This window comes from Schistocerca americana, chromosome 9 (genome assembly GCF_021461395.2).
Source record: "Schistocerca americana isolate TAMUIC-IGC-003095 chromosome 9, iqSchAmer2.1, whole genome shotgun sequence".
NCBI lineage: Eukaryota > Metazoa > Arthropoda > Insecta > Orthoptera > Acrididae > Schistocerca > Schistocerca americana.
The window spans coordinates 101,496,899-101,516,519 of record NC_060127.1 but is presented as its reverse complement, the minus strand read 5'-3'; the positions used below and the strand labels follow the sequence as shown (position 1 = coordinate 101,516,519).

Here is a 19,621-nt window from a genome sequence, read left to right as displayed (position 1 = left end):
TCCGTGTTTGGCGACATCGCGGTGAATGCACATTGAAGCGCGTATTCGTCATCGCCATACTGGCGTATCACCCGGTGTGATGGTATGGGGTGCCATTGGTTACACGTCTCAGTCACCTCTTGTTCGCACTGACGGCACTTTGAACAGTGGACGTTACATTTCAGATGTGTTACGACCCGTGGCTCTACCCTTCATTCGATCCCTGCGAAACCCTAAATTTCAGCAGGATAATGCACGACCGTATGTTGCATGTCCTGTACGGGCCTTTCTGGATACAGCAAATGTCCGACTGCTGCCCTGGACAGCACTTTCGCCAGATCTCTCACCAATTGAAAACGTCTGGTCAATGGTGGCCGAGCAACTTGCTCGTCACAATACGCCAGTCACTACTTTTGATGAACTGTGGTATCGTGTTGAACCTGCATGGGCAGCTGTACCTGTACACGCCATCCAAGTTCTGTTTGACTCAATGCCCAGGCTTATGAAGACCGTTGTTACGGCCAGAGGTGGTTGTTCTGTGTACTGATTTCTCAGGATCTATGCACCCAAATTGCGTGAAAATGTAATCACATGTCAGTTCTAGTATAATATATTTGTCCAATGAATACCCGATTATCATCTGTATTTCCTCTTGGTGTAGCAATTTTAATGGCCAGTAGTGTATATCAGACAGCGCACTACATATTTCTATCACTTCGAGCATAGTGCTTAATTTACGATCTATCTCTATGCTGATGGGTGTCACAGAGCATTCTCGCAGACTTTGGGTAAAATTAGAGACTCAAAGACACCCCTCACACTGTCATTGACCAACCCTCCCTGCAGCACTGTTACCGATTTAATCTGCAGTCGACCAGAAGTAGACCGCTACATTCCATATCTCGTGAACGAATAGAGTTTACCGAGTTATCCCATCCAAGTGCACATGATTTCTCGAGATGCGCCCATGTCGAAGTATAGTAACAGATTTGAAAATGTGGTGATGTAGTAGCAGACAGTGAAGAAGAACAAGAAGCGGGTGATTTTTATGTGTGATGGAGCTGCAGACGGAGAGTCTAGGATCCGTACCTGGAAGGTATTGGTAAGAGAGAACATAAACACACGCACTCCTAAAGCTACAACGTTCTGCACTTAAAACAGGCTATACTGTTAGATTGCAGTAGCATGAATTTCGGAAAAACAAGTCAACTGGCCACACGATAAACAAAGTCCTTTGCATAGTGGAAAACATAGATCGGAAATACGCTGATCAGCCAAAACATTTTGACCACTGCCGATCGCAACATTGGATACCACCTGGTGGCGTTTTGGGCACGTGAAGAGGTAAAAAAAGTATGTAAGTGGAGCACACATGGATGGGGGCGTCAAATTCACCTGATGTAAACCTTATGGAACACATCAGTGTTGCTATCAGGCACCATCACCGCCTACGCTAATCAGCAATTTGTTATTAAAGCGAATTACATGACCTTCCGTAGACATCTAATGGCTCATACCTCCACAAACCTACCAACAAACTGTTGGATCACTGATACGCAGAATCAGTGATGTATTCGTTCCAAGGACGGACAAACAAACTATTAAGTAAGTGAAACTTTCTGGCAGATTAAAACTGTGTGCCGAAGCGAGACTCGAACTCGATACCTTTGCCTTTCGCGGGCAAGTGCTCTACCAACTGAGCTACCCAAGCACGACTCACGCCCCGTCCTCACAGCTTTACTTCTGCCAGTACCTCGTCTCCTACCTTCCAAAGCTCTCCTGCGGTCCTTGCAGAACTAGCACTCCTCAAAGAAAGGATATTGCAGAGACATGGCTTAGCCACAGCCTGGGGGATGTTTCCAGAATGATATTTTCACTCTGCAGCGGAGTGAGCGCTGATATGAAACTTCCTGGCACATTAAAACTGTGTGCCGGACCTTTGCCTTTCGCGGGCAAGTGCTCTACCAACTGGTTAAGTAAGTGGTTATAATGTTTTGGCTCATTGGTGTATGTAATAGTCTTAATGATAGAGGCAACCTCTTGTAATGCCATTTCCTCGGACGAGAAACGAAAATGAAAAATTAGCTCCAAAATTCCCGAAGATTTCCCCAAAACAAGTTCCAAATTCCATGAAAAATGAACAAGCAAACAAATTTCCAGTTAACACTATTATTTGGATATTAACCAGTAATTGAATCAGGAATCGAATACTTAGTGATTTATTAACAATCGAAAGAAAGATAGGATTCCAGTAAAATCAAACTCAAAATTCAAAATCATAGTAAATCGCAAAATCATTATAAGTAAAATTCGCAAAGTAGAACCAACGTTCCCAAAGAATACTCCGTGTGAGTACTCTTTGAGATTCGTGGGTAATGGCTAAGGATAATTCAATCCACTATCACTACGTTACGAGAGTTAGTCGAAGCAGGTCAAACTTTTGAATGCTCGTATATGTAGGCGCAATTTGATTGTTTTTTCAGAATTGATTATTGCGATCTACTATGACGCAGTGAAACGATACTTTGACTTCATTACGTTATTAAGAATTCAGATAGAGGACTTGCATATATTAGAAAGAAGTGACTTTTAATTAGATAACCTGAAGTTAATACAATTTAGGAAGTGAACACAGATAGACAATTTCATTCGTAATAACTAATGGACTATGGAACTTGGCGATGGTTACGAAGCATATAATTTATAATTCCCCCCAACACCTGGGAAAGCTTCTTCCTCACGGCTCTGTTAGGAAGTGACTAATATTGTGTAATAAACCAGCATATCGTGTCAATTCACGCATTTATCATTCAAGTTTTACAACATTATTTATAGAGATAACGTGCTGCGATATTATTTGACTGAAGTGCTCAGCGATTATATAGAAACTCCTTGACGTTAGGAATTAATAACACTGCTACGACTGATTATAGATTTGAGATTACAACCAGTCTATAGGGAATATGGTGTCGCTGGAACTAATTTGAACTTATCATTAATATTTAAATAGCAACTCATAGCCGGCCGCGGTGGCCGAGCGGTTCTAGGCGCTTCAGTCCTGGACCGCGCGACTGCTACGGTCGCAGGTTCGAATCCTGCCTCGGGCATGGATGTGTGTGATTTCCTTAGGTTAGTTAGGTTTAAGTAGTTCTAAGTTCTAGGGGACTGATGACCTCAGATGTTAAGTCCCATAGTGCTCAGATCCATGTGCACCATTTTGAGCAACTGATAAACCATCGATTATAAACGTTTTAATTACTTTGGTGAAGTAAATATCTCGCCAAGCCGCGAGTTCAGTTCATCAATGTTCTGTTTGTAACGTCGATACCGATACATAAGAAGAACAATCTCATTGCTCTACCGCTGAGTGTTAGCCAAGGCCGAAGATCCGAAGGACGTTACACTCTGTCGGCCTGCAATGTTCACAACTGTGCCTTATGCATCATCCTCACTGTTGACACCTCCCCGATGGCTGCTGGCACATCACATCTCGCTGCTAGCTGGTAGTGTTATTGCATTTATGCTGCAGCCTCGTTACTCTCTGTCTGCCAGGAGTAATCACCTTGCAGCTGATCATACAGGGTATTCAAAAAGTCCGCAGTGCCGTGTGATTGTTCGCCTGCCTGGGTTACTCGCATCACAGTCTAACGTAACAGTCGCGACACTTCGCCTCTATTTTGTTGCCCACCGCGCCAGCAGCGCCCCAAGCGGTCAGTAAGTTAAACTGTGAGTTCGGCGCGATCATGAAAGCGAATAGTGGTTGTTTGTTTTGTTTTCTACAATGGCTTTTACAAGCGGGAGAGTTTGTAGCGCAATAAATTGCAGCAACAACAGGAAGAAGACACCACAGCTGTCTTTTTTTAGGTTTCATAAGGATCCTGAGAGGTATATACCGGTTCCAACATGTTACTAAACTGTATCGTCAGGATTCACTTGCAAACTACATGTGTATTAATGATTAATCTTTCGTTTTAGGAGCAGAAAATGGCTAGTTAATAGCAGACGAGTAGAGCTTATGAAAAAAGACCCAGTTTACCTGTATAATAATATTAGGTTTTGTTCGCTACATTTCGAACATAACCAGTCCATGAATGCAACAATAATAAACTCGTGTCGAATGCAGTACTCACACTGTTTGACATCCCAAATAAGCCACCTAAACTGACGATGAAGAAGAAACGGCCACAAAGATTCGACAATCCATCTAAAGCTCTGAAACAGTCGTATGACACAGAAGCAGCCAGTTCAACTCTTCATGTATCAGTGCCAGATTCGTGTGAATCGTCAACACAGACCTGCTTTGACGATGAAGTGGTTAGATTAAGTGCAGTTATTCGTGTCTTACAAAAACATGTGAAGTGTCAGAAATTGCAGATGGCTAGACTTCGAGGAAAACTATTACAGGAAAAGGAAAGTGCCTACAGACAGCGACAGAAATTGTATCAGAAGGATGAAGTGAACAAGGACAAACGAATGTTGAAGTCTGTAGGTATGTGTTTCATTCACTTTTGTTGTTAGTCACTTAATTTCTCTTGCTCCCTTCGTATGATATATTTTTAGCGCCTTGTTCACTGACAGATTGTTTGAAAATTATTCAAATATTTGGTTCTGCGTGAAATGTAACGTAATCAGCACATTATAAAGTTTTCAACATATTTCCCCACTATTTGACAGTGGCTTGTCCCACTTACAAGGGAACCTCCCCATCGCACCCCCCTCAGATTTAGTTATAAGTTGGCTCAGTGGATAGGCTTGAAAAACTGAACACAGATCAATCGAGAAAACAGGAAGAAGTTGTGTGGAACTATGAAAAAATAAGCAAAATATACAAACTGAGTAGTCCATGCAAGAGATATGTAACATCAAGGACAGTGTGAGCTCAGGGGCGCAGTGGTCCTGTGGTTAGCGTGAGCAGCTGCGGAGTGAGAAGTACTTGGTTCAAGTCTTCCATCGAGTGAAAAGTTTAATTTTTTATTTTCAGTTTATGTGACAAACTCTTACGTTTTCATCACTTTTTTGGGAGTGATTATCATATCCACAAGAAAACCTAAATCGGGAAAGGTAGAAGAATCTTTTTACCCATCCGCCAAGTGCATAAGTTAGGTGGGTCGACAACATATTCCTGTCATGTGACGCACATGCCGTCACCAGTGTCGTATAGAATATATCAGACGTGTTTTCCTGTGGAGGAATCGGTTGACCTATGACCTTGCGATCAAGTGTTTTCGGTTCCCATTGGAGAGGCACGTCCTTTCGTCTATTAATCGCACGGTTTTGCTGTGCGGTCGCAAAACACAGACACTAAACTTATTACAGTGAACAGTAAACTAATTACAATGAACAGAGACGTCAATGAACGAACGGACAGATCATAACTATGCGAAAATAAAAAAAGTAAAAGTTTCACTTGAGGAAGGATTTGAACCAAGGACCTCCCCATCCGCAGCTACTGACGCTAACCACGAGACCACGACGCTCCCGCATTAACATTATCCTTGATATTGGATATCTTGAGCATGGACTACTTAGTTTGTATATTTTGCTTATTTTTTTCATAGTTTCACACAACTTCTTCCTGTTTTCGCGATTGATATGTGTTCAGTTTTTCAAGGCCTATCCACTGTGCCAACTTATAACTAAATCTGAGAGGGGTGCGATGGGGAGGTTCCCTTGTTAGAAAAATATAAAGATGAAGGTCGTGCTTGTCGCAACAGGCGACAATGACAAACACAGTACGCCTACAGAACGATGAATGAACTGACGATCGCTTTAGCGTGCAGAGGTACATGTCTGTGCTTCTTACTCGTGAATCTGTGCGTTTATAGTCTTTAGATATCAACGTGGTGAGTTGCAATTCTATCCAACGTCACAAGTATTTCTTCACGAATGTGTTGTAGCTTCCCACTCGATTCATGGTTTTTGTCAATACTTGCGCTTATTTTAGAATCATTTTTAGAAACATATATGCCTTGTGATGCTACACAAACCCATGGAGGCAAGAAAATAACTCAAATATTTCGTAAATTACGTAGCAAAAGGATACAAAACAAACATGCTTACGACGCGTCTGACGTTCACCTTACCCGCCGCTTGGAGCGTTAGTGTTGCTCCACCTGTCAAACGGTAACAACTTTTACATCAGTGAGTGTCGCGACTGTTATGTTAGACTGTGCTCCCATTCAAGTGGACTCTCCCAGCATTCCACTGTTTCGTTTCTCTCAGCCAGCGTCAGTAGTATCGTTGGTGTGTATCGTTACGTGTTGACGCGAACATTTAAGCTTAGTTCTTTTGTTCGTTTGTTTGGTTTTTGTCAGTGTTAAAATGCTAACCGTTGAAGAACGTGTGTTTTTAGTCGAACAAGTGTTCAAAGCGGGCGGTAAATACACAGTTTCAGTTCGTCAAACATTTAATTCAGTTTTCCCAGAGACAACACTCCCACATCGCGATACTGTGCGAGATTTGAATAACAGATTTCGAAGTACGGGTTCAGTTGAAGATGCAGCGAGAAGTGGTCGCCCTAGCGTTTCGTCTGAGGAAAAACTACTCGATATTTCCGATAAAATGTCCATGAGTCCGAACAAGTCAGTAAGAAAATTCACCCGGAAAATCGATGTTAATGTCGGAATGGCCCACACGGCTGTAATGAAAAAATTAGAACTTTTCCCATACAAAGTGACAATCGTGCAAGAACTGAAAAATACTGATCATGGCAAGAGACTGCATTATTGTCAATGGTTCAAAAATTTCGTTCAACAAAACGGAAGGGATATTCTTAATAAAACGTTTTTCACTGATGAGGCGTGGTTTCTATTACCTGGGTACATGAACTCGCAAAATTCTCGTATGTGGAGTACTGCAAATCCGTTGTGTATTCATGAGGAACCAGGAGTTTGAATTGCAATTTCTAGACGTCGGATTGTGGGTCCCATATTTTTCAACGAAACAATAAACGCACACCAATACTGCAGTGAGTTTCATTTCGGTATATTCACTGCGGCATGCAGCACGCGTGGCTAACAATCATACGGCACTGCGGAGAGACATTTTGAACACCCCGTACATCGAGCAGAATGCTAGCAGTGTCAAACGCGGCACTTCTGGAGTGACCCTGAACCACCCAGTCACAGCTCAAGTTTCAGGATGTACAGAGATAGTTACCGCAGGAAACACGAGCCAGGTCGATATCATCGCCTCATATATATATATATATATATATATATATATATATATATATATATATATATATATATATATAATAAAAAACAAATACTAAAAAAAAAAGGTTGCATAGCGCGGGATTCGATCCGGCGACCTTCGGATTACGAACCCGAGCGCTTACCGCTGCGCCACGACGCTGTAGAAAATTATTAATCGTCAAGAGTATTTCACCGCAACGGTTTCTTTTAACTGTCGATTTTCTCGACAACGGCTGAGAAGTGCATCTTGGTGCTTTGCCACATTACACCTCTGGCCATGAGCTTTTATTATGCGCAGTATGAATCGAATCTGAATTTTACAATTGGCGGCCTCCCCTTGTAAGTCGAAAAATTGCAACAAAAACTGACAGGTGTAAACACTACAGATTATACTTGCACTAACACAAATGAAAACATGCGAGGCCATTATACGCATTGCGGCAAGCACATGGGCACGTAACTTAGCCTGGCGACAAACGTAATTGCTGTGAGGCGCAGGCAGAGGGGTGTGCTCCTACAGTTACCACGCGCCTTTAGAATTACATCTCTGGAAGCCCTTTGTGCAGGCTTGGGCATTTTGCGAGTTATATATCCATTAGATACCATGCTGCTACATACTAGAAAATGGGATTCACTTCCAAGATCAGAACGATCATTGGAGAAGACCTCACCAGTGAACACCATCTTACAATGATACAGTTCCTAATGCTCTCTCCAGTCATATTAATGTGACCACATGTCAAAAGCCTTAATAATCTTTTGCAGTGCAGACTGCTTACAAGGGGTGCTGAAAGAGAGCCAAAGAGGTTCTGGGGGGGGGGGGGGGGTACCAGTACCGTAAACAGGTGCGCTGAGTCTTATGGCTGAGGTTCCATCGTGTGTACAGTGCAACTGAAGTGATCCCATAGATTCCCTGAAAATTTGGTGGCCAGTGGAGTACAGTGATCTCATGCTGGTGCTCTTCAAACCAAGCAGGTACTCTGCGAGCTCTGTGACACGTTGAACTGTCCTGCTGGTAGATGCTGCTGTGCTGAGGATAAATGAACTGCGTGTAAGGGTGAACATGGTCACCAGAGATAGATGCATACTTCTGTTGATCCGTTGTGACTTCCAGAATCACGAGATCACCCACGGAATCCAACGAAAGCATTCCCCAGACCATGATGCTCCCTATTCTGGCCTGGACTCTTAGATGATTGTTGCAGGGTGTTGCATTCAGACGTTTCACTTTGTGCCTTCCAACGGCCATCTGTTTGATGGAGCATAAACCGTGATTTACTCATAAGGGTCACTTGCCACCACACAATAGGCACGGAATTGGCGAGCAAATTCCGGCCTTCATGGCTGATGAACAGCAGTCACCATCAGAACATGAACCAGGCGCCAGTTGCGCAGACCCATACACAGTCATGTTCACTGAACAGTCATTGAGGAGACACTTCTATTGTAGCTCCTTGGTTCGTCTGGGTGGTCAGTTTCTAACAGTTTTACGTCTATTCGCCCGTACAGACCCCTACAATCATTCACTGCTGTCATCTGTGGCCCATGGTGCACCACTGTTTCCTCAGCGCCAGTTTTGGATAGAGCCATTCTGCCATGCCACTTACACTTAACCATGGCACATGGCGGCACGCGAGTAGCTTACAAACTTAGTCGCTTAAGAAACGTTTCCACTCTCGGTCCAAAAGCCAAAGATCATGCTGTTTTGGACCTCAGATAAATCGCTCCGTTTCCACATTATGGTAATGGCTGCACTGTTTTCCTTGTCCCCCAGCACGCGTTATATACCCTCCACTGTTAGTGCTGCCACCTGTCGTATGTGAATGGTTACTGCATGTTGTGTCGAACATAGGCAGTGGTCACATGAACGTATCTGGACTGTGTAAGACATGTATCATGTGGAACACATATCAGAGGAAGACCCACCTTAGCAAAGAATGTGCATGTGGGTAATTGGCTGCCTTGAACTTGTAATACTAAACTGCATCTCACACACACAGGCCAGACAACAACAAAAAATGCCACACATCAACACATACAACTCCATTAGGAATGCACACTATGGGTAGACCTAGGCAGAACGGCAGACGCTATTTCAAGAACGTTACAAGAAGAATGTGCCAAGATACAGGCCGTACAGAGACACAGCCAGACTAATCATAACCATGACACTAAATGACAGCCGGCCGGAGTGGCCGAGCGGTTCTAGGCGCTACAGCCTGAAACCGCGCGACCGCTGCGGTCGCAGGTTCGAATCCTGCCTCGGGCATGGATGTGTGTGATGTCCTTAGGTTAGTTAGGTTTAAGTAGTTCTAAGTTCTAGGGGACTTATGACCTCAGCAGTTAAGTCCCACAGTGCTCAGAGCCATTTGCACCATTTTGAACTAAATGACAGCAGGACTGATAGAGAAAATTAAACATCATATAGAGATACAGACACAGAAGATGAAGCAGTCACAACTGAAGTCTAGGTCACACATAAAAAAATGTAGCTACAAAACTAGATAAAGAAGCAAAATATTATTACAGATAGAAATACATGCAGAGATGGCTACAAAGAAACTTGTGAATAAAGAAAATTCTGCGCAGAAATATATAACTCAATGTTCTCACTCCAAGATATACCTTCCTGACAAGTCCCATGAAGAATTGATGGTAATAGCTACTGTAATAATTATCTTCACAATGTATTTGATAACAATCTGTAAACAGAATTACTGTTTCCTTATGGCCACTTTAAAATCGTAAATAAGTAATTAATTTAGAAAACTCACCTTAATGCGCAGTTCAATTACTTAAACAACTTTTAATATTAAATCAGAAGACAAGAACGTGATGCAGTTTCGGAGCTTTCCCTTCTGAGCATTGATGGTAGTGTGCAATCACCTTATCTATCCTTTCTTATATTTCTGTTGTTTCCCTCTAAATTACTAACACTTTTATTTTTTACCCTGGCTTATCTATAACTAATTTAATTTTCTTTACAACATATTAACTATGACTTTGACACTTAATTGGTGAAAACACTATGTGCTCTTGTATTGTTTTTCTTCTTTAATTAACAATGTAATTGTAGAAAAACAAGAATAGTGTCAAAATTCTGAAAACTGGCTAGTTTGTCGTAGCAAACGATCCACTATAGAACCAAGGTGTGAGTAACTCTGTAATGTTAATAAATAAATAAATAGAAGCATGAAAAGATTTTATGATATGTGTGAATCACCAGTTCTGATACCTGGAAGAGATACATGGATTTTTAATGCGAAATCTATTGAATAACTGATGGTTGTTCTGTCAAGAATGGAGTTGTTACTTGGAGGGACACTGGAGCACATAAAAATATACCAGGGACCAGGCTGGTACGGAAAACATGATTATGGCTATAAACAAAACTCTGTGTATATGCGCAGGAAACCAGCCACGTCCATTTATAAAAGATAAATTTAGACTGATCTCTGCTGGATTCTGAAGAGATTGGAGAGGACAGAGACGGTGAATTAAGGGAAGCTGAGTGAATGACATCAGAAAGTGCCACATTGATGCAAAATAGAATGCTGTAAATCAGTGAGAAGTTTCACTATGGTACTGGCTGCCAAATGGCTGAAGATGTTGATGATGGAGATGGTGCACCGTCTCCACAGTATACTGCTACAAAAGTCTGCTCTGGCAGACAGAGACTCACCTTTGATGCCGTTGCAGGGTGGGCGGCTGCACACAGCTGATACTCCATCCTGTGAGCAGTAGCACCGCTCACATCGGATCCTGAATGAGGTGCCTGGAATACACTTCTGATGCGGCTTTTCAACCTGGCCCGCCCGCATTATTCCGGTTGCGCAGTCCTCATCTAGCGAGACACACCAGAAAAAAAGGAATAACTACATACAGTCCTTGATGGTAGTACTGAAATATGTCTCTGCAACTACAAGAAATTGCGTATTTTTGTCGATAAGCGTGTTTCGTTTTACTGAAGTCAAATATGAACTGTTTGTAATGAAAGTTATTTAGAATTTGGCTAGCTTTATAGATCGAAAAATACGCTCTAATACAAAAAAAAGACGTACCATCAAGAAATTATAGAAATGGGATGGAAATCGGTAGATGTACATGTACACTACTGGCCATTAAAATTGCTACACCAAGAAGAAATGCAGATGATAAACGGGTATTCATTGGACAAATATATTACACTAGAATTGACATGTGACTACATTTTCACGCAATTTGGGTGCATAGATCCTGAGAAATCAGTACACAGAACAACCACCTCCGGCCGTAATAACAGCCTTGGTACGCCTGGGCATTGAGTCAAACAGAGCTTGGATGCCGTGTACAGGTACAGCTGCCCATGCAGCTTCAACACGATACCACAGTTCATCGACAGTAGTGACTGGCGTATTGTGAAGAGCCAGTTGCTCGGCCACCATTGACCAGACGATTTCAGTTGGTGCGAGATCTGGAGAATGTGCTGTCCAGGGCAGCAGTCGAACATTTTCTGTATCCAGAAAGGCCCGTACAGCACCTGCAACATGCGGTCGTGCATTATCCTGCTGAAACATAGGGTTTCGCGGGGATCGAATGAAGGGTAGAGCTACGGGTCGTAACACATCTGAAATGTAACGTCTACTGTTCTAAGTGCCGTCAATGCGAACTAGAGGTGACCGAGACGTGTAACCAATGGCACCCCACACCATCACGCCGGGTGATACGCCAGTATGGCGATGACGAATACACGCTTCCAATGTGCGCTCACCGCGATGTCGCCAAACACGGATGCGACCATCATGATGCTGTAAACACAACCTGGATTCATTCGTGCACCCAGGTTCGTTGTTGAGTACACCATCGCAGGCGCTCCTTTCTGTGATGCGGCGTCAATGGTAACCGCAGCCACGCTCTTCGAGCTTATAGTCCATGCTGCTGCAAACGTCGTCGAACTGTTCGTGCAGATGGTTGTTGTCTTGCAAACGTCCGCATCTGTTCACTCAGGGATCGAGACGTGGCTGCACGATCCGTTACAGCCATGCGGATAAGATGCCTGTCATCTCGACTGCTAGTGGTACGAGGCCGTTGGGATCCAGCACGGCGTTCCGTATTACCCTCCTGAACCCACCGATTCCATATTCTGCTAACAGTCATTGGATCTCGACCAACGCGAGCAGCAATGTCGCGATACGATAAACCGCAATCGCGATAGGCTACAATCCGACCTTTATCAAAGTCGGAAACGTGATGGTTCACATTTCTCCTCCTTACACGAGGCATCACAACAACGTTTCACCAGGCAACGCCGGTCAACTGCTGTGTATGAGAAATCGGTTGGAAACTTTCCTTATGTCAGCACGTTGTAGGTGTCGCCACCGGCGCCATCCTTGTGTGAATGCTCTGAAAAGCTAATCATTTGCATATCACAGCACCTTTTTTCTGTCGGTTAAATTTCGCGACTGTAACACGTCATCTTCGTGGTGTAGCAATTTTAATGGTCAGTAGTGTTACAAACAAATGATAATTTCAGAAAAGACTGGGTGATTTATTTAATAGAAAGAACTTCACAAGTTGAGCAAGTCAATAACGCATTGGTCCACTTCTCGCCCTTATGCAAGCAGTTGTTCGGCTTGGCATTGATTAACAGAGATGTTGGATGTCCTCATGAGGGATGTTGTGTCAAATACTGTCCAATTAGCGCGTTAGTTCGTCAAAACCTCGATCTGGTTGGAGGACCCTGCACTTACTGTTCCAAGCGTTAATACGAGAGAGATCCAGCGACCTTGCTGGTCAAGGTAGGATTTGGTAAGCAGGAAGACGAGCAGTAGAAACTATCGCCGTCTGTGGGCGGGCATTATCTTGCTGAAATGTAAGCCCAGGATGAGTTTCGATGAAGGGCAACCAAACAGGGCACAGAATATCGTCGACGTATTGCTGTACTGTAAAGACGCCGCGGATGACAACCAAACAATTCCTGCTATGGAATGAAATGACACCCCATACCAGCACTCATGATTGTCAAGCCGTATCGTAGGCGACCCTAAGGCAGGTGTCGCAACGCTGTCTGGGGCGCCTCCAGTCACGTCTTCGCTGGTTAGCGGAGCTCATTTCAAAGCGGGACTCACCACTGAAGACAATTCTGCTCACTCAATGGGATTCCAGGCCGACCCGAACACAGCTCTGGGTCACCAACATCACTGACACCAGCCCCATGACCCGACAACCGTGAGTGATGGTCTAGGGTGCAACTTCATCTCATAGCAGGACCGCTTTGATTGTCATCCGTGTCACCCTTACAGCAAAGCAGTTCATCGACGATATTTCACGCCCTGTTTTGTTACCCCTCGCGGGAAGCCACCATGTGCTTACATTTCAGCAAGATAACGGTCGTCCGCCAACGGCGAGACTTTCTACTGCTTGACTTCTTTATTGATTGGAGACTCCATGGAGTGCTACGTGCACAACGACCATATACGTGAAATTAGAAAGAAGGTCTGCGTTGGCCGTAATACTGATGGTTTACTGATAGCAAAATCCAGTTTCAATCACATAGTGATCATCTTCAGTGCTGGAAGTTAAAAAAATTTCACATAGCGATCAGTGAATAAAAGACAAAAGACCACAAATACACCTGAGTAGAAACCAACCGCTGCAAAGAACATACCTGTGGTGTAGGCACTGGTATCAAGTTATCAGCAAACAAAGCTAAGAAGCGATCACAATAACTGAAGCCGCTGTTTACATTCACCTATACTGCAGACCTCGGTGTGACAGGGTCTTGGGATGCCCTCTATGTGGCGTGTGTCACGTGAAGATTTAACAGTACATTATTTGGCAAGAGATTACCACAAAATACCAAAGTGCATTTGAAAATCATTTATTGAATATGTAAAATTTAAAGTTGTACATTAAAAAACGTATAGCAAAAAAGAAAGGGGGAAATGCACATCTTGCCAACATACGCTGATGTGTTATTTTCAAACAACTTAAAAACATGTAAGAATAAAAATGAACAGGCAAAATTATATGGTGTCAGATTACAGGACTAGTAAAGAAGAAAAATATACAAATAACATGACATTAAATATAACAGAATTTGTTATAGCACAGTAACCGCCATATGGCGTAGGAAGTCAGAGATACAAAGTTCTTAATTTATATAAAATATCACAGTGAAACGAAGAAGTCAAATACATAAATAGTGGTAATTATAGAATAAATGTCACGATGTAACAGGTCAAAATGACATGAAACACATTACGTGTTATAAAATTTTTTTAGGGTGCAGACTAACAATTTTTTATCGTATTTAACGACGTGTTGATACACACATCTCATTCGTCCCGTTGGGACATGTGAACACTTTATAAATATTTCTGAGGCTTAATTACAAAAATCATCGTAATTATGAAAGCAGAATGTTTTAAAAGCACATTGTGGATGCAGAGATCGTTTAGCGCACGACAATTTACTGTCCGCGGCGCCCACAGCACAGAAACCTCTTCACGAGCTCTCAACGGCCGAGTAAGCGAACCGCGCAACAGTGGTTTTCACTCACAACTACTGTTATAAATTGCAAAGAATTAATTATATGTTGGCTAGAGAAGTGTACGAAATACGCTAGCTTAGTAGATACCTCCACTATCACACCTATTATTTATAGAAAATTTTTTCGTATGATACAAACAGAAGTTGGGTATAAGGAAACAGTCTTCTCTTTAAAGTATAAAAAAAAAGTCTAAAGCCTTCTTGCTTGCCAAATCCTACCTTGGCCAGCTAGGTTGCCGGATCTCTCTACAGTTTGAAGCTTAATGGACATGGCCCACCAACCACCTCGTGATTTGTTCATCTAACGGGCCAGTTGCGCGGCAGAGCGCATCGCTGCCGCTGCGCGCTTCGCTTACTCGGCAGTTGAGAGCTCGTGAAGAGGTTTCTGTGCTGTAGGCGCCGCGGACAGTAAATTGTCGTGCGTTGTTTTCACAACGCGTGCAAATTGTCGTGTTCCGCGCCTCGCAGCATGGGAAAGAAGGGTGCGCAGAGGAAACCTGCCGCTACGAAGGGTCCTTCGCCGGCCGAAGTGGCCGTGCGGTTAAAGGCGCTGCAGTCTGGAACAGCAAGACCGCTACGGTCGCAGGTTCGAATCCTGCCTCGGGCATGGATGTTTGTGATGTCCTTAGGTTAGTTAGGTTTAACTAGTTCTAAGTTCTAGGGGACTAATGACCTCAGCAGTTGAGTCCCATAGTGCTCAGAGCCATTTGAACCATTTGAAGGGTCCTTCGGTTGTGCAACTTTACACCAAACATTTAGCTTTTCATTAGCATTAATCTTCCTCCTGTTCTTGGTATATAATAAAAATGGCTTGTCCGTTGTGACAACTGCAGTACCATAATTCTTGTTTGGTATAACACCAATTGAAAAAGTTCGAAAAGCTATAATATCTCTCTCATTACAGGGTTATTACAAATGATTGAAGCGATTTCACAGCTCTACAATAACTGTATTATTTGAGATATTTTCACAATGCTTTGCACACACATACAAAAACTCAAAAAGTTTTTTTAGGCATTCACAAATGTTCGATATGTGCCCCTTTAGTGATTCGGCAGACATCAAGCCGATAATCAAGTTCCTCCCACACCCGGCGCAGCATGTCCCCATCAATGAGTTCGAAAGCACCGTTGATGCGAGCTCGCAGTTCTGGCACGTTTCTTGGTAGAGGAGGTTTAAACACTGAATCTTTCACATAACCCCACAGAAAGAAATCGCATGGGGTTAAGTCGGGAGAGCTTGCAGGCCATGACATGAATTGCTGATCATGATCTCCACCACGACCGATCCATCGGTTTTCCAATCTCCTGTTTAAGAAGTGCGGTGGAGCACCATCGAGGTTGAAAGATGAAGTCGGCGCTGTCGGTCTCCAGTTGTGGCATGAGCCAATTTTCCAGCATGTCCAGATACACGTGTCCTGTAACGTTTTTTTCGCAGATGAAAAAGGGACCGTAAACTTTAAACCGTGAGATTGCACACAACACGTTAACTTTTGGTGAATTGCGAATTAGCTGCACGAATGCGTGAGGATTCTCTACCGCCCAGATTCGCACATTGTGTCTGTTCACTTCACCATTAAGAAAAAATGTTGCTTCATCACTGAAAACAAGTTTCGCACTGAACGCATCCTCTTCCATGAGCTGTTGGAACCGCGCCGAAAATTCAAAGCGTTTGACTTTGTCATCGGGTGTCAGGGCTTGTAGCAATTGTAAACGGTAAGGCTTCTGCTTTAGCCTTTTCCGTAAGATTTTCCAAACCGTCGGCTGTGGTACGTTTAGCTCCCCGCTTGCTTTATTCGTCGACTTCCGCGGGCTACGCGTGAAACTTGCCCGCACGCGTTCAACCGTTTCTTCGCTCACTGCAGGTCGACCCGTTCATTTCCCCTTACAGAGGCATCCAGAAGCTTTAAACTGCGCATACCATCGCCGAACGGAGTTAGCAGTTGGTGGATCTTTGTTGAACTTCGTCCTGAAGTGTCGTTGCACTGTTATGACTGACTGATGTGAGTGCATTTCAAGCACGACATACGCTTTCTCGGCTCCTGTCGCCATTTTGTCTCACTGCGCTCTCGAGCGTTCTGGCGGCAGAAACCTGAAGTGCGGCTTCAGCCGAACAAAACTTTATGAGTTTTTCTACGTATCTGTAGTGTGTCGTGACCATATGTCAATGAATGGAGCTACAGTGAATTTATGAAATCGCTTCAATCATTTGTAATAGCCCTGTATAACTCTCCAGTCCTCCAAGCGCAGAATCACCTCCTCTAATTATTGCTACAGTAAACCATGAGTTACCAGCAACTACTTCTGTAGTAGTACAAGAAAAATTGATCTTGCACCCTACAAAAACAACAGGCCCTTCCAATAGTTGCTGTTGTGCTGTATTCTTTGGTGTAAGATTAAATGTATCCACACTCCTGTAAACTGGAAGTCTGGATCTTCTTGTATATCTTCTCCTGCGGTACGGCATGGCTGTCTGTACTGTGCGGCTGCCTCGAGTCGAATGGCGTGCAGCTGCCTCATATGCAGTGACGTAGATACTGATAAGATGGGCGCGGCAGGAACTCACCGCGTTGATAACTGCAATGGCGGCGCCGGAAGTAAGCTTTCTCAGCGGATCGCGCTCTGTTAGAACTAGGGCGCGATCCTCCGCTGCTGCCTCCCAGCGACTAAGTCCGTTTCAAGGTCACGCGCCTTACACAGCGACCGTGCGAGGAACTCCCGAGAAGACGAGTCGCGGCCTGTTCCCTCTTTGTACGTCAAGTGCAAAGGCGGGTGGACAGCGCTCTTCGACACCATCACGAATTGCGCTCGGAACGAGGTCGTCTACGAGTCTGTCGATACAGACTCGCTGATCTGCGTTCGAGCTGCAAACATGGCCGACCACCGCGTGTGAAGGCACCTTCGGTAGGAAGGATGAAGACGACCGAGGCACTCCTCAGGGGGTTACCTCGGTGCTGTGACGAGGCAGCGGTCTGGGAAGGGCTGCTGCATGCCGGGTTTGGTAATGCAACCGCAAGGTTGCACAACCGGACCAACAGGAAGAGGGCGCCGCTCTATGCCGTGTGACCGTCCGAACGGTCGACGGCGGGAGCGATATCTTCGACTTGTGGAAGCCGCTGGGCTTCCCGGTTACGACAGAGGCTCTCCCGACCAGCCACGGACCGTCAGCCCCAGTGCTTCAGGTTCCAGGGCGAGGGCCACATTGCGAAGTATTGCCGCAACGCGGTGCGGTGCGTCAAGTGCTCAGGCGAGCACGACAGCCGCGCCTGCGACCGCGGCAGCAACGTTCTGCCGACTTGTGTCCAGTGTGGCGGCCCGCACGTCGCCAGCTGGCGCGGTTGTGCGGCTTTCTCGAGCAGCTCCACCTGCCAGGGGCAGGGACGACCGCTCGGAAACGGGCAGCCAGGACGCAGCTGGCTCTCCCGTGAAGAAATGTGACCTCGAACTCGGCACCGCCGTGAGGGAGGCCACTGCAGCCCTCAAAGCCGTCGTGGCGGCAGAGAGGGCTGCCTTCGCAGTCGCCGTGGCTGCAGAGAAGGAAGAGGCCTCGAGCCAACTGCGAACAGTCTTCGCCCGAGGCCTCAGCGCAGTCGTACCTGCGAACACTCCTGCGACCTCGCAGAAGGACGTTCGCGCGCCTATCCCAGCGGCTGCCGCAGCAGCACAGCAGGTGAAAGGTGCAAAGAAGAAAACTGCCGCCCCAGCGGAACCGGTGGCGACGCCGACCGCTGCGGGAGCGGCCCTTCTAAGGGACCGAGAAGACAGAAAGGCAGCCCTCATCGCGCAAGCGCGAGCGAACGCCGTGCACTTCTCCGACGCTCAAGCGGCGCTGCTCTCTGAACAAGCGGAGCTGCTCTCTGAACAAGCGGCTCTGCTCTCTGAACAAGCGGAGCTCCTCTCTGAACAAGCGGAGCTGCTCTCTGAACAAGCGGATCTGCTCTCTGAACAAGCGGAGCTGCTCTCTGAACAAGCAGAGCTGCTCTCTGAACAAGCGGAGCTGCTCTCTGAACAAGCGGCGCTGCTCTCTGAACAAGTGGAGCTGCTCTCTGAACAAGCGGAGCTGCTCGAAGCTACACTGCAGAAGGGCTGCGCCGTGCAGTAGAGGAGGACGCTGAACGGTGCTCGATCGCCACCGTTCTGCACCAGCCTGATGAAGCTGCACCAAGTCACCGACGACAAGGCGCAGCAGAGGGCCTAACAGTAACGCACGCGTTGCCGCGCCGAACTCTTTATGTTACAGGGAGGAAGCCACTGCGGCCGGCCCCGGAGACTACAAGCGAGCCCAGCCGCAGCACCCGGACTGACCCAGCTAACGAACATGCAGCACATAGGTAACAACGCACGATACCTCACACTAACCTTACCTCACCTTGCATGCTCTGTCGCAGCTAGCAAGCCGCTACTGCCCTTACTACCCGTCCTACTGTCGCAGAGGTTTTTTTCCCTTGGCGCTGGCCTTGGCACTTTTTTTCCTCTGCCGTTACAACCGCTACCCTTCAATCGCTTTTGTCCACTTCTATCTCCTGATGGACCATGTTAATGAGTAATCTTACCCAGATGCATGGATAACATCACAGCCCGCATCCTGTGACGCCTGATTCAAAAACTAACATGTTTACGGAGGTGACAGTAGAACTTTTGGTTTGGTCACCACGTTGGTGTGGGCGATGAGGGGCCCCATCCTTTGTTAAAAAAAAAAAAGGGCCAGTTGCACAGAATTTGGCACGACATCCCTCTTGGGGACATCCAACAAATCTGTGAATCAACGCTAAGTCGAATAACTGTTTGCATAAGGGCCGGACGTTGATTAACGCGTTACTGACTTGTTCAGTTCGTAAAGACCTTTTTAATTACGGCATTTTATGTAAAATTTCCTCACAGATCAGCTTATGCCGTCTGCTTGCAAGAATTCCTTCC

The 19,621-nt window shown here is 45.3% G+C and overlaps 1 protein-coding gene across 1 annotated transcript in view; it reads right to left on the bottom strand.

The window, feature by feature from the left end:
- Window positions 1–19,621, bottom strand: part of LOC124550698 (pacifastin-like protease inhibitor cvp4) — an 83,404-nt gene that overhangs the window by 20,438 nt on the left and 43,345 nt on the right. Inside the window, exon 3 of the mRNA XM_047125421.1 lies at window positions 10,858–11,019. Coding sequence (XP_046981377.1) covers window positions 10,858–11,019 — 162 coding nt within the window. The remainder of the gene's footprint in view (window positions 1–10,857; window positions 11,020–19,621) is intronic.